General features: G+C 37.9%; 1 protein-coding gene across 1 annotated transcript; it reads left to right on the top strand.

The window, feature by feature from the left end:
* Positions 1-2357: 2357 nt before the first annotated feature.
* On the top strand, positions 2358-14512 carry LOC136830300 (zinc finger protein 83-like). The gene is made up of 3 exons (XM_067089703.1): positions 2358-2780; positions 9121-9235; positions 10732-14512. Exon 3 carries the CDS (start codon positions 11089-11091, stop codon positions 13576-13578), a length of 2490 nt encoding a protein of 829 aa, XP_066945804.1. The 5' UTR covers positions 2358-2780; positions 9121-9235; positions 10732-11088; the 3' UTR covers positions 13579-14512.
* The last annotated feature ends 274 nt before the right edge of the window (positions 14513-14786 follow it).

Raw genomic sequence — 14786 nt, 5'->3', positions numbered from 1 at the left:
CATGAATCTTGAATAAGAATGCAAAAGAAATTCGAAGTTTTTAAGATGAACTATTTTCGTATTGTATGTGGAGTAAGAAGAATTAAAAGCCTAAGAATTGTGGAGATACGTGAAAGCATTCAAAAGGTTAGCATTAGAGAAAGGATAGATCAGAGTCATTATAGGTAATAGGCTTGTAGGAAAGAGAGTATGACACAGAAGAGTTGAGGAGAAGAAAGGAGAAAGACCTAGGAAGAACAGAATAGGTGGCATGAGAGAGGTACCGGAAAGGAAGGGCCTTGGTATACTGAAAGCACAAGAGTAGGCCTACATGCGACGTAGAACTGAAAAATCTAGTATCTCAGAGAGTTTTAAAACGGTCTAAGAAGTTTTCTGAATTGAGTTCGACCAAGATTCTGCCGTTACAGTATGAATGTGGTAGTGGGTCTGTGTTGTTTTTACACTGGAGCCACCCTTATTACGGGAAAATAATGAACTTAATATACAGAGAGAGAGAGAGAGAACCACGAGCCGAGAATATAAGAAAACAGGAAGACGTCTAAGAATCACAAAACGCCAGAAAACAGAACGTGTGACAGCACATATTATATATATATATATATATATATATATATATATATATATATATATATATATATATATATATATATATATATATATATATATATATATATAAAGAAGCACTAAATTGTGTAGATATATATGTGTATGTATTATACAAGATCTCATTAAGTAGGCCTACAGTTCAAAAGGTATTTACGATTGAAGTCCCAGAGACACTGTAACCTGGAAATTTATTTCAAAAATATATTTAAGTTGTAAAATATATTTAAGGGCTAATGTTACTGACGTGTTAAATTTCATATCTAGACTACAACTGAAAAAAGCTACAAAAAAATCAGATTGGAAAAACAGACTGGGAAGTTATCACAAAGAGGACAAATTCAAAAGCATTGAAATTTGTAGAATAAGATAAACACACACACATACGCCTTGAGAGAGAGAGAGAGAGAGAGAGAGAGAGAGAGAGAGAGAGAGAGAGAGAGAGAGAGAGAGAGAGAGAGAGAGAGAGAGAGAGAGAGTTTACTTGGGTATAGCCCTACAAGATAGCCTACCTAGACCTCACGCACACACACAGATTTGCTTAGTTACATAAAAAGCCCAGCTAAACCTCACACATGCACATGTATTTACTTCGTTATACAAGATAATTTAATCAGACCAGGCACATACAGCTTTTGTTATACAAACTAGTCCATACACACACACAGAGAAAATAGTCTGTACGTTTTTATATAAAAAATACGCTATGGTAGGTTAGAAATAATTTCATATACTATACAGACAAAAGAATAGTTTGATAACACGTTATATATGTAAGAGAGAGAGAGAGAGAGAGAGAGAGAGAGAGAGAGAGAGAGAGAGAGAGAGAGAGAGAGAGAGAGAGAGAGAGAGAGAGAGAGAGAGAGAGGAAGTGGCTATCAATCGTTTGACCCGTTAATTACAAATATCTGATATTTTTGTTATTTGTACGAAAAGATTTGAAATAAATGAATTTAACCACTTTTTCGTGTTCTGGGCAATTATCCTGAAAATTGGTCTAAGATTCTAAGTCAGCTTTCAAGTACTTCAAATGCTAACATTTTTTATGTCTCATTACGCCTAAATTACACTGCTAATACGCGTAATTAGTTTTATCATGAAAAACATGGGTAATGCAAGCGCTCATGCATATATCGATTGAATTTAATAAGACAAAGCCACTACCGCCTCATTTTCTGACTTTGTTGCAATTTATTAAATAAAGGATATGCGCTGTAAAATATGTATGCTGTTTACTACAGATGAGAATGACATAGATACTACACATTATTGTTTAGTTGTCCGTAAATATATTAGTAAATTTAGATCACACTGTGGTATATACTCAAACAGAGTCGATGGAGAAAGAGCTGTATAATTTAACTTTCCTGTGACCGAATTTCATCGATGGATTTGTTTTAATAGTAAATGGTTTTGATTCAAATGATATTTGGGTGTCAAGATTAATTTTACTTTGTTTTTGTTTGCGTCAACGTTCATGCTATCACTGTACATGTTTGGACAGTATGTTCGTTTTATATTTGGCTTATAATTTCGATTTTTTTGATAATTTTGCTCATTTTTATTTTTACTTAATTCCACATTTTTGGTTCAGGAATGATAACATGCTCGTTTGAGATCGTTGTTTAATTATTGACGACTGACGCAAGTGCTTACAAGTCGTTACCTGCTTGGCAATCCTTTTGTGAAATCGCAGGTCGTTCGTATTTATAAATGCCAAAGGCACTTTATGGTAAAAATGCATTCGTGTCTGTGGAAATAAGGTCACATTATTCAAGATCAATTGAACCATTCGGTGAGACAACGAATCTGAACGTATTTCTATTCGTATTTCAAGAACAGGAAATAGATGCCATTTTTGCTAAATTGTAACATTTTTTTTAACACTTAAATACATATTAATCCAGACTAAGATAGAATTTAATTAATCTAAACTAACACTTTATTTTATATGACTAAGTATAATTTGGTAATTTCGTATAAATAAGGAATACATATAAGATATAAATAAACAACCTGGCAGCTTCGGACGGTAGTCCAAGCCAATGACGTCACGAGAAACTACGAGCTGAGGGAAGAAGAAGAAGAGGAGGAAGAAGAAGAAGCTTCTGTTTACAACGGGGAAAATTATCCTCGAAAACTTCGTGAAGAAGAATATATGTTCTCCCTTCATTGAGGTATGAATGTTCCCCGTGTCTTGGTACAGTCTGACATTAAATTATAAAGGGCCAGGTAGGAAGACAGCCATATTTCGGGTGGTTTTGGCCCGCTGTTGCCGCCTCTTTCGCCTTCATTCGACTGCCACCATTGTTAAAGTTTGGAGGGTGTTATTTAAGGGCGCCATACCTGTCAGGACGATATTTTCCCAGTAATATCCCATCTTTTCTTAACGGGAAGCGTTTTTAAGAGCATCATTATCAGTTATTTTGATCGGATGCCCCTGGAAAAGTAGGGTGACGTAGCGCAAGCCCACATGTTAACGTAGTCCAACGTCGTCGGTGCGTTTAACTTTCGAGTGACAGACGAAGGTGAAACTGCTCGTCAGCCAATAAAAATATTTAACCCAGACTTGTAACGGTTCTTTATAAACCCAAGACAGATTTCAAAACGACCACAATATTATCCGAATATCGTAACCGAAGCTTCCTGAAACTTTCGAGGGACAGACGAGGATAAAACTGCCTATCAGATTATGAAGATATTTAACCTGGACTCGTAACAGCTCCTTAGGATATAATCCTAATTTCAAAACGGCGACAATATTTTTCAAATATAACCAAAGTTCCAGAGGCGGGCCTATCTCATCTGTTAAGGGGTGTATTGTATTAGGCCTGCCCTGTTACCCTAAAGCATAGACTTATCTGTGAATAGAGTTTATATTATGATAATTAGGTAATATATTACAATAGTTAAACATGATCTGCTTTGCATAATATCACATCTGGACATTCCAGAGGACTGAAGCCCCCCTGGCCAGGTCGGGGCATGGGGCCTTATGTGAAGGTGAATTAACATTTTGAGGAGGTTAGGTTAGGATGTAATCCCAACAAACTGTCTTTTGAAATGTCCTTTGATCTGCTTTTAAGCCGCCAGCAACATGGAAATAGTGTGTGCGACTAATCTGCACTCAGATCCTTAGGTTAAGTATTTACATTTACACTGGGATTTTTAAAACTTCAGAATTATGGATTATCTGATATTTTTTTATGTGAAATACAAATTATAGATTATCTGATTATTTTGTATGTGAACATGAATATTTTTATGTTATGTTTATTGTAAGTGATTAGTTAGTCAACTAGGCTGTAACTCCCCCAAGCACAGTGGGAAACCAGTAAGTTTTTAGAAATGGACATGACTTGTATAAAGACAAAAGTTTGAATATCAAAGTATTGTTTTTGCATGTTTTTGGATGTTTCAAGCAGTGTTGGCCTTCATTTCTATTAAGCAATTATAGAGATACAGATCCCCTCTAAGTATAATAATAATGAGGAACTGCAGTGGGAAACTAGGGACTTGGGCTGAGGACTGTGAAAACTAAAGTGAAAGGTAAATGTAAACGACACAGCTGCACAAAGATATTTATTAATATAATTTTTTGTTTAAACAATATAGAAAGGGTTTATTTATTGCAGTACAGTTGGGGTAATCCGAGAAATCTTTTGAGATAATGAGAAATTGACCAACTTTTATGTTCATCTCCAAACATAAACATGGCGAAAGCTCGAAGGGTGCTGTGTGTAGGAGTAGCCCCTTGGTGATGAATAGCAAAACATCAAAAGCAGACTAAATTTCTCCTTATTTCTGTGAGTTTCTGTAAATTTTTTAAATGAACCTTACCTCTCCATTACTATACAGGCAGTCCCTGGTTATTGGCTGGGGTTCCATTCCCAGCGGCATGACGATAACTGAAAATCGGTGATAATAGTGCTGATCCCCGGGTATCAGCGCCGATAACCGGGGATCGGTGCATGTCGGTGCCGAAAATCCAGTTATCGTCGTCGCTAGACAGGTGCCGTAAAACTGGATCGCCAATAACTGGGGGCAGATAATCGGGGACTGCCTGGATATAGCTTTTACTTCCTGCCAGCGGAAGTTCGACAGATAGGTACAACCACTCTCTTGAATCCCCTGTAGCTAAGGATTGTTTGCGGTTTGAGGCTAGTATGAGTATCAGTTAGAGTCTAGTGAGAAGCCTAGACTGTCTTCAGCTTTCCTGTGTGTATTATCGGCCAGGGTGATAATGTGCCTTGCGGTTTTGATGCACCAGTAGCATGTGTCTAGTGTGAATTTGCAAGATTTTGCAGAAAATGCCCGTTCTTGCCTTGTGGTTTTGATGCACCAGTAGCATGCGTCTAGTGTGAGTTTGTGCATTTTGCAGAAATGCCCATTCTTGCACATGAGTGTCGATCACTTACCCATACATCTATTGCTTGTACGGCTATTGTATGCACGCTTATGGCTTGTGTGCCTATTGCGTGCATGCCCATTGCTTGTCTGCCTATCACATGTGCTCCTATGGCTTGTACTGGTATTCTGTGATATACAACCAGTGTATAAGTGGTTACAATTTGGATAATTGCTTTTTTAAGGCGCTTGTTTCATTGCCTGAGGTTTGGTGCGCCTTTAATAGTTTGTGCTCATACGCCTGTGTGCCTATTACCTGTACGCCTATCACCTGTGTGCTTTTTGCTTGCGAGTCTATTGAGTGCTATCTTATCGCGTGTGCGCCTATAGCCTGTGTACCTGTCTCCTGCTTGATTATCACTTGCCTATAGAGAATCGTGGCAATGCGCTGTTGTTTTGGCTTCCATATAAGTAGGCAGGTGGTTGCTGTTAGTAGTCTCAACATTGTTTCGGGGAATTTCGACTCCTTTTCCAGTTGCAGGATTTTCTATCGGTAAGCAGTTGGTTACTGTTCCATTTTTACTGATTCCCCTGTGGTTTAGGTTCTTGTTATCACGAGATTTTCCAGATCAGAATTTAAAACATTTGGTTGAGCCGACAGGTTTCCAACTGAAACAGTGTCTTCCTTTTGAGCCGGAGCAAGAAGTTTTGTTGGCAGTGATTGAAGAAGAGTTTAACCCTCAGTGGAAGCTTATCAGGAGTTAGTTCAGTGCAACAAACTACTGCTCTGCTGCCATCGAGCATGGTAGTCTTTGCCCCGGTCTTTCTGGCGTATTTTTCGTTAGCTAAGACTTAATATCCTCCCTTTTCTGTGGCAGGAGGACAGTTGCTTGTACTTCTGTTGATTGATGAATCAGGTGTTTGATATACAACCAGTGTATAAGTGGTTACAATTTCTGTTTTGAAGAGGATAATTGCTTTTTGTAAGGAGAAGTCAATGGAAGGTAAGCCACTGGACATGTGAGCAATGGCTACAAGTTTTAAATTTGGAAAGAACTTAACCTTCGATAAGATATTGAAGTCACTTAGTGGCAGGGCAATCTTGTATGGGCAGTCCCTGGTTATTGACGGGCTCAGTTATCGGCGATCCGGTTTTTGGGGCTTGTCTAGCGACGAACGTTGGTGATTTTTAGCGCTAATTTCCGCTTATCGGAGCCGATAATCGGGTACTGGTGCTGATACGTACCTAACAGAGGTGCCGATAACCCAAAATCAGCGATTTTCGCTTATTGTCACGCCGTCGGAACAGAACCCCCGCCGATAACCTGGGACCGCCTGTATTTGCTTTGGTTTATCTTCATGGTGCGGAGATTAAATATGATTACTGCAGAGCATTAATCCCTCTGGTTTGTGTAGGAAATATGTCCTTAAGCCATAGGTAGTCTTTTTTGGTGTACAGTACTGCATTTTAAACCAGGTTGTGGTTTTTGGGAAGCTTGGAGGTATTCAGTGTTGAGAACATATTAGAAAGTACAGGCATTCCCTGGTTATTGGTAGGGGTTCTGTTCCCAATGGCGTGATGATACCTGAAAATCGGTGACAATAGTGCTGATCCCTGGTTATCAGTGCTGATAACCGGGGATTGAATTCACTGGGTAAAAGAAACACTTGTTTTGTACTAAGTAGCCTTTAAAGGGCTGGCTGATTTCCACTTTGCCCACCTTTTTTGGATGTGGGAATCAGCCTGAGCCTGTTAATCTTAGTCTGTTTCCAACTGTAGTCCCCCATTATTGTTGGACATGGGGTTGTCTTTATCTCTAAAACTACAGATTTCCACCAGAAATGAAGGTCAAAATCTCTAAACACACCTAAAGTTATAGAAAAATCATACTTTAAATTTCAAACAACAGTTCTGATTGTATCTAGATACTTACATGTTTATAATCACTGTAGGCGCACTGACACCTCTTCTTGGTAGACTGTTTACTCTTAAAATGGGCTATTGGCAGGAAGTACTCCAAAGAACTCTGATCATACTTCCTTATTTCAACAGCCATAATTCAGAAATGTGGTCGATATCACAGCACAGTGAACAAAATATAAAATTACAGTTACTGATGTAGAAGTGTCATTAATTAAACTGGAAGCAAAAGAGCACATCAGAATTCAGTTTTGGTTTGAAGATGAACTTACTCTACATATTATCCATAGCTAACTCTACATATTACCCATAATTCCATATCATAAGCCTTGTTCTGCTCCATGTCTCTTAAAAACCTAACAAAAATTCATGATGGTATTAGTATTTCTAGCTTTACATATATCTGGAAAGAAACTTATAGAAGAATCACAATGCCACCATTTGCATGTGTATTAATGCTTTGAATGCAAGAAAGAACGATTAGTTTTGTCTAGTGAACTAGAAAAGAATAATCTAGAACACATGATTTAACACTGCACAAGTGCATCTGTGCAGTTCTGACATGTCACAAACATTTGGAATGGGTTGGAGGAGTATCGGTATAGACAAGAAGATGAGCAATAGTTGGACATGACTTCTAATTTATTAGTATCTTCTGAAGATTGTTGCTTGGAAGAAAATTATCTCAGACTATCCTGTATAATTGGTATTAAAAACCCAGGCATGAAAATTTTTATGCCAGACCTAGTATGGCAGAGGTCTTTTATGGTATTCATTGACTATACTTGGCTGACTTAATATCTTCGCTGCTTTTGAAATTCTGAGTCATAGGCTAGACAAAGATCTTATGTATTTTTTCTTATATTGCTTCAGTAAAGAGTAACTTGAAATATGATGATAGATATATTGTGAACAAAGGCAGTTAACATGCATTTATAAACCCCCTATTTAGGTCTGTTTGAAATCCTCTGTGTAAACCTGTTGGATAACCTAACAATTCAGTTTTGAGCTGATGGTCTTGTCTTGTAGCCTGTGGATGTTTGAACGTAATCGTTATTAATACCACGACAGCCTTGCTACCAACTGGTCTAGGTTATCCATCTCCTGTTATTAGCCGTACAGTCAACCCGCGGTATTTGCGGGGGATGCGTACCACAACCCCCCCGGAATAGCTAAAATCCACAAATACTTGAAACCCCTCTAAAAATGCTTATAACTGCCTATTTTGATAGTTCAGACACCAAAAAATCCTTCTAAAAATGCTTGTACCTGAGTATTTTAATAGTTTTGTTACAAAAAATGCATTTAGTCATGAAAATATGAAAATACAGTAGTTAGAGGATATTTCTCTACGAAAAACACGAATGGGCAAATTTTCCGCAAATGTGTATGTATGTTCCACAGAAGAATCTGCACATAGGTGAAGCCGCGAATCTGAACCGCAAATAAGGGGGGTCCACTGTATTCTCATCTGCAGACTTGTGGGAGTTGCAGTTTATTATGATGATAAGATTTTTCCTAGACTATAGAAATGCTCAGTCAGTCTTAAAAAACAAAGAGGCAGCATTTTAAAATGGCAGGCATGATTTTAGTTTCCTCATGAGCAGCTAATTACTGTAGTTGCTTCAAAATTTTTTCTTGCCGTTTTTTCCCCTTTTGTAACTTATTTTTCAAGATATCTGGGTATCACTGTGTATGGGGTTAGGTCCTAGTCATGATTTTCTTACCTCTCCTTTTTTTATCTTGTATCTGTCAAGCCTGGACTGAGTTATACCTCCAAGTTGCCTTACCTATTGGATTCTGGAGTCTATATAAAAGAGATTAACTTGTAAGACTGAATACATCAATGCAGTGAATTCATCCTCATTTTCATTTTGAATGATTAATGTATTATGTGCACAGTGACTTGTATTATGTTAAAGAAGTTATTTTGACAGAGATAATATTAGCTTTTGGCTGTAAAAATGTTAACTTGTATAGATTTTAGTTTATCATTACTTTTTTGCCTTGTACACTTGCAAAAGTTTTGCTGTATGGAATTTAATTTGAAGTCAGTGACTTTGTTACAAAGTCTTATTAGATGTGATGGAGGGTGCTCTTTAAATGCGGATTACACTAATGTAAAAGTAAAATTATATCTTTAGATTTTGCACAGATATATTCAGTTAAAAAGTGTAGATAACTAAGATATATTATGCAACATCTGCAAATAATTATTCAGTATATAATTCCATTTTTCCATTCCTCAGATTGTGGAAGCATAATTCATATTTGGGTGAGAGGCTTGCACCTATCTTCAGGTGGCCTTATGCTGATTGAGTAATTGCAGTCTACCCATGACCTCTTTCATCCACTGGTCTCAAGGTAAAGTATATGTAGAATAGTGGTTTGCATTTTGTAGATTATTGTTTCAGGATTATTTTTAACTAGAAATTTCACAGGAAAATTCCTAAGAATTGGCCATTTTACACACTATAAAAGTTGTTTATTGACTCACAGTACTTTTCCGTTGTATGAACTTCAGTTCTATTTATTGTACATTACTTTTGTTACACAAGCAACATTGCCTTTGCTTGACAGACCTGGAAATGTCTCGTGGCTTTGCCTGGAGGAGATATTTTTGGTAACTGCTGTACAGACACCACCCTACTTACAAATGAGTCACTGTACATTCCGGATGGCCGTTTATATGTTGAACTGTTTGTAGGTTGTACTCTTCATGCATATTTAAGTACAGTATGATATAAAACCAATAAGTTTCCATATGTCTTTTCATCATAAAACACAATACACTGTACAGAATAGGCTCACAAAACAAAATTTGAAGGTACGGGTGGCAAAAGGGGGTGCTCTGAACACGATATTTGCGATCCCATGTGTTTGTGTCTCTGCCTGTTTTTAAGTTGAATGTTTGTAAGTAGGGTAGTCTGTATATCAATAACCGTGTTTCTAAGGTTCCTACAACATCCATTAGGAGCTTTTGGTACACTTGGTGTTCTCACAGTTCCAATGATTTTAAGTGTTTCAGGAAGCTTTGGTATTAAATGTATGAAGTACTGAGCCTTGTACTGTACATGAAATGCACATCCTTCCACCATGTTAAACTTTTTAGGACCATCCAGGAATCATATTCTGTATTATAGTCGGTCATTATTATTTTTGTTTTATCCATCTTGCTTGTATAGTGTTAAAGGAGGCTAATTTTAGTAGTCTTCATCTTCTCAGAATTAGGCTATGTATAGTTTAGAACGATCTTACTGGTAACTGTCACAAAGTCTTTTCTAGGCAACGGATGTTCTAAGCTTTTTGTATTTCAAGAAATTAATCCATAAGAAAATTATCTTTGTGGGATGTTTAATGAAAGATAACCGAATAGTGTAAAAGCTTAATGTACAAAACATTGCAGATTGGGCAGAAAGACTATTGTAGGGAGTATTTAGTACAGTTCACAGTGCACTGTATCAGGCACACCATACTTGGTCCCTCCTTGTGGGGAAAGTAGGTTTCAGGGCACAGATTTAATGTTACTTCCCAAGTTCCTTTCAGATGAAGGGAATCACAATTGGTATTTTAGATATTTAAGTGCCATTTGTACCTAATTGGTCCATTGTTTCTGTACTGTAGTAATTTCTTGTAGCAGAGATATCTTTCATTCTTTCTATCAAGGTTCAAAATTTTTTTACTGTTAATTAGCAGTAGTAGACTTTAAATTATATTTAAGTGTTTACAACATATTGACAAATATTAATGTTTTAAGTACAATACAGTATAAGTACAATACTTCACAATTCTTGTCTTAGTTTACGTAGTTACCAGTACTAATGTTGATTGTATTTTTACTACAAATTTAATCATTTCAGGTACAGTATAGAGATCATTGTTTGCAGAGAGTCTTGTAGAAGCCCAAGAATTTCCCATAATTAAGATGACCCAGGTTTGTTCTTCCAAGACTGTCCTCTTGACTACGTATTTGAGACTTCTTCTTTATCTGCAGATGGAATCCACTTTTCCTTAATTATCAAGGAAAGTCGAAGAGTTAATTTTGTTTAACTTAGCCTTGGGTTGATCCAAGGTAGATTTCTTCTTTGATATTATTGTTAGTTTAGCCAAAGGATAATTTTTATCATTTATTTCTGCATTTATAAACGTCATTCAAGAAGTGAGGGGTCTTGTATTAAGCTATTTTTGTTTTGTGCCACTACACTGACGCCCTCAAGATGACGTCCAGTTCAAATTCTCGGACATCCCAGATTGTTTACACATCTGTGGATGACGATATGACTGTCACAGAGATAATATGCGAGTATGACTGTGATGACATGGTGACTGAGGCTGTGTGTGAGGTGGAACCGCCCGAGTCCAGCGATGGTCAGATCTACTTGGCTGAACCATCTCATAATGACAGTATGCCAGTCATAAAAGAGGAGAAGATTTACATTGATTCTGAGTCCTTCCAGAATGAGCAGAATTTCAAGGAGGAAAGTATATACATTGATGATAATTCAGATGACCCAGTCCACCAGATTTTTGCCGAAGACAAGAAGTTCAAGTGTGGCGTTTGCTGTGAGCAGTTCGACGACTTGGCTGCCATATCTCGTCACATGGAGGAGCATTCTGGCGAGAAGAAATACGAATGTGCCGAGTGTGGCAAGCAGTTCAAAAATATCAATAATGTGATGCGTCACATGGTGGTTCACTCGGGAGAGAGGAAGTACATGTGTCCCATTTGTAAAAAACCCTTCACTCAAGTTGGCAACCTGAAACGTCACATGTTTGTACACAGTGGCGAGAAGAAGTTTCCGTGTTCTACTTGTGGTAAGGGTTTCACACAGATGAACAATCTCATTAGACATCAGGCCATCCACAGTGGAGTAAAAAATTTTGAATGCAATATATGTCACCGGCTGTTTAATCAGGCAAGTAATCTTAATCGACATTTACTCATCCACAAAGGCATAAAATTGTACAGTTGTGATACGTGTGGCAGATCGTTTTCTCAGCTGACAAATCTGCAGAAACATAGGGAGCGACATCTTCGGGGCAAAAAGTACAAGTGTGAGGTTTGTGGCGAGGGTTTTGATCATAAATTGATGTACAATAAGCATTTGGAGAGTCATTACGGGAAGCCTCGCTTCCAGTGCAATGTTTGTGGCCGTGTGGTCACACAGAAGAGTACTTTGAGTCAGCACATGCTTTTGCATTATGAGAATAAGAAGTACACTTGTCATCAGTGTAATAAATGCTATGCACAAAAAGGCAGCCTCACAAAACACATGGAGGCTCATAACTTGACCAAGTACTTCTGCAAGATATGCAATCGATACTTTTACGATGAAGGTGGTCTGTTGAAGCATGAGTCAACACACACCGACAAGGCAAAGTCCATTGCAAGTATGGTGCAGAAGGAGATTAGGATCCTGGACTATGATCTCCAGTTCTGTGAGTTTTGTGGGAAAAGCTTTATACTGAAGAGAAGCTTGCGCCGCCACATGGAGAAGACTCACAATGTTGTCTTGGAGGTCAAAAGGAAGATCTCGTGTCGCGAAAATCCCTGTGAAGTGTGCGGCAAGATCTTTGTTCACAGGAAAAGCCTCAAGAAACACATGTTGAGGAAACACAATGTGGAAATTGAACTGGATGCAGAAATGTCATCACCTGTGGTCAAGACAGAAAAGGAAGACGACATGTCTGACGAAGAAAATGAAGCGGACGAGTCTACTCTTGCCATTTTAGATAAGGATAAGATCACTGAAACCTTACTGCAAATTAAGCAGGAGAATGTCATTGAAGCAGACACCACATTTGAAGAAAGTGAACAGGTCTGGAATGACATAACTAATTGTAAAGTGAAGGAAGAGCCAGAGGAGAGAACTAGTGGTGCTATGGTTCACCTGTGCGAAATTTGCGGTCGTGGGTATTACCTAATCAGTAATCTTCACAGGCATATGGAGATTAAACACGGAGTGACCAGTAAAGGAAAAGAAAATGTCAATGGAAAATTAAGTAGCTCTGCGAGTGTGAAGATGGTCAACAACTTCATTCTGAAAGAAACTGGGATTACTGTGAAAGAACTGACAGGTGACTCGAGAAGTTTGGCCAGACAAGCGGCCTCTTCGGATGACGAACCTCTCGAGGATCAGACTCCTGCTCGAGGTGTTGGCATGAGAAGAAGGGCGAAGAATGCATCGGCTGGTATAGAAAAGAAAGGAATTGCAAAGGTTGCAGAGGACCCTGAGTATAGACCAAAAGGCAAGAGAGGAAGAAAGAGAAAATTCAGTTTATATGCTGACGCCGATATATGCGACATCTGTGGGAGAGGATTCTTGACGCCGTTTGACCTTCTCTTGCACATGTTAGAGCACAGCAAAGCCAAGAAGAATGAACTCCTGAGCATTGTCAATGAAGCTGCTCAAGAATTCCAAAATATGAAAAAGTCTGAAGTGGAGTTGAACGTCACAGAAAAAACCAAAGGATTGGTGTCACACTTCAGGAAGTGCAGCAGAAACCAGTCAAGTGAAATATCCAGCATTTTTTCCATTGGCGAAACTTACGAACAAGTCCCCTCTTCTGGAGATGCTAGTCCGGTTAGACATCGTGCTGCGAGTTCGAGTGACTATGAACAAGAGTCCATCACTACCGAGTGTGTTGACTTTGGGGTAGAATCAAAGCAGGAAGTGCTTGAAATAAATGAATTTGATTATGTGTAGGTTTTATGTTAATTGCAGTGATACAGACCCCGATTTTATTGACTAGGGACTGGTTTTTTGTAAGCTAAGTTCTTGTAAGATAAGTGCTTGATTTGGCAGAGAATGTAATTTAGTTTATTGTGTCAGATGACTTTAACAAGGTTTTATGGGATGGTTAAACTTGTCCCATTATGTGCTAATCATTTTGCTGCTTTTGGATATTTATGGAATTTCATACTTTGATTTTAATAGCTGAAAGTTGCGGAGGAACGAGCTTTATGCCAGTGGACATTATCTGATAAGGTCATGTAAATAAATCAATGCATTGAGGATGTGATTGTGTAGATATGTACATAACGTGCCATTGTTTGAGAATGGCGTTTTTATCCTCAATCTGCGTGAGGAGCCTCAGGAAAATAGCCTTGTTTTCCAGTCGTGTACATACTGTAGGTACCTTTTGCGAGTTGCAGACATGTATATAAACTTGTAGTTAATAGGAAAATATTTATATTTAAAATTCCTATTTTGTCTTGTGAATGATTAACTATATAGTTTATCCAGGTCTCGACTTAGTCAGTGAGACTTTTACCATATCCTCCTGTTTGCTTTTAGTTATTTATTTTCTTTTACGTGGAGGACTATGGATGGGCAGAGCTGTGCCCAAATATGCCTTCTCCCTAGGATAAAATTGTAGTGATATAGTTGTATCTGTATAAGGTCGAAGTACAAACGAATCAAGCTGAATTGTTCAGTATTAATTTTTTCAATTTTAGGTTTCCAGATTGTTTCATTGGTTGGATTCTTCTTCCTATTTGTCAGTTGTTTTTGATGTCTCGAAAATTTTACATTCCTGCTGTTTTTTTTTTAATTATGCCACTTGTGAAATAACTGTGTGTTGTGTAATATATTCGGCTCATTATTTGATTATTTGAACAGTAAAAAATCAGGCTAATGAGTATGTTTTTAATTTTTGCCACCCTCTTCTTGTGTAGCCTTTTAATGTTCTCTGTTATCTCTTACTAGCAAATGTCACTGATACTAGTTTTTCAGCACCATGTGATTCCAACTGAAGTTGTCAGTTGGGCACATTCCAGTAGCCCCTCAAGGATCTTGGAACTTGCTGTTGTATTTTACTCTTGGATGCACAGGCTATCGTAGGGGTGTGGTACTGTCAGTGCACTCCATGTGGTGAACTGCAGGCATTACTAAAGGTTCTTGGTAGCATCCCT

Source organism: Macrobrachium rosenbergii, chromosome 46 (assembly GCF_040412425.1).
Source record: "Macrobrachium rosenbergii isolate ZJJX-2024 chromosome 46, ASM4041242v1, whole genome shotgun sequence".
Taxonomy (NCBI): domain Eukaryota; kingdom Metazoa; phylum Arthropoda; class Malacostraca; order Decapoda; family Palaemonidae; genus Macrobrachium; species Macrobrachium rosenbergii.
This window is presented reverse-complemented; position numbering and strand designations above follow the sequence as displayed.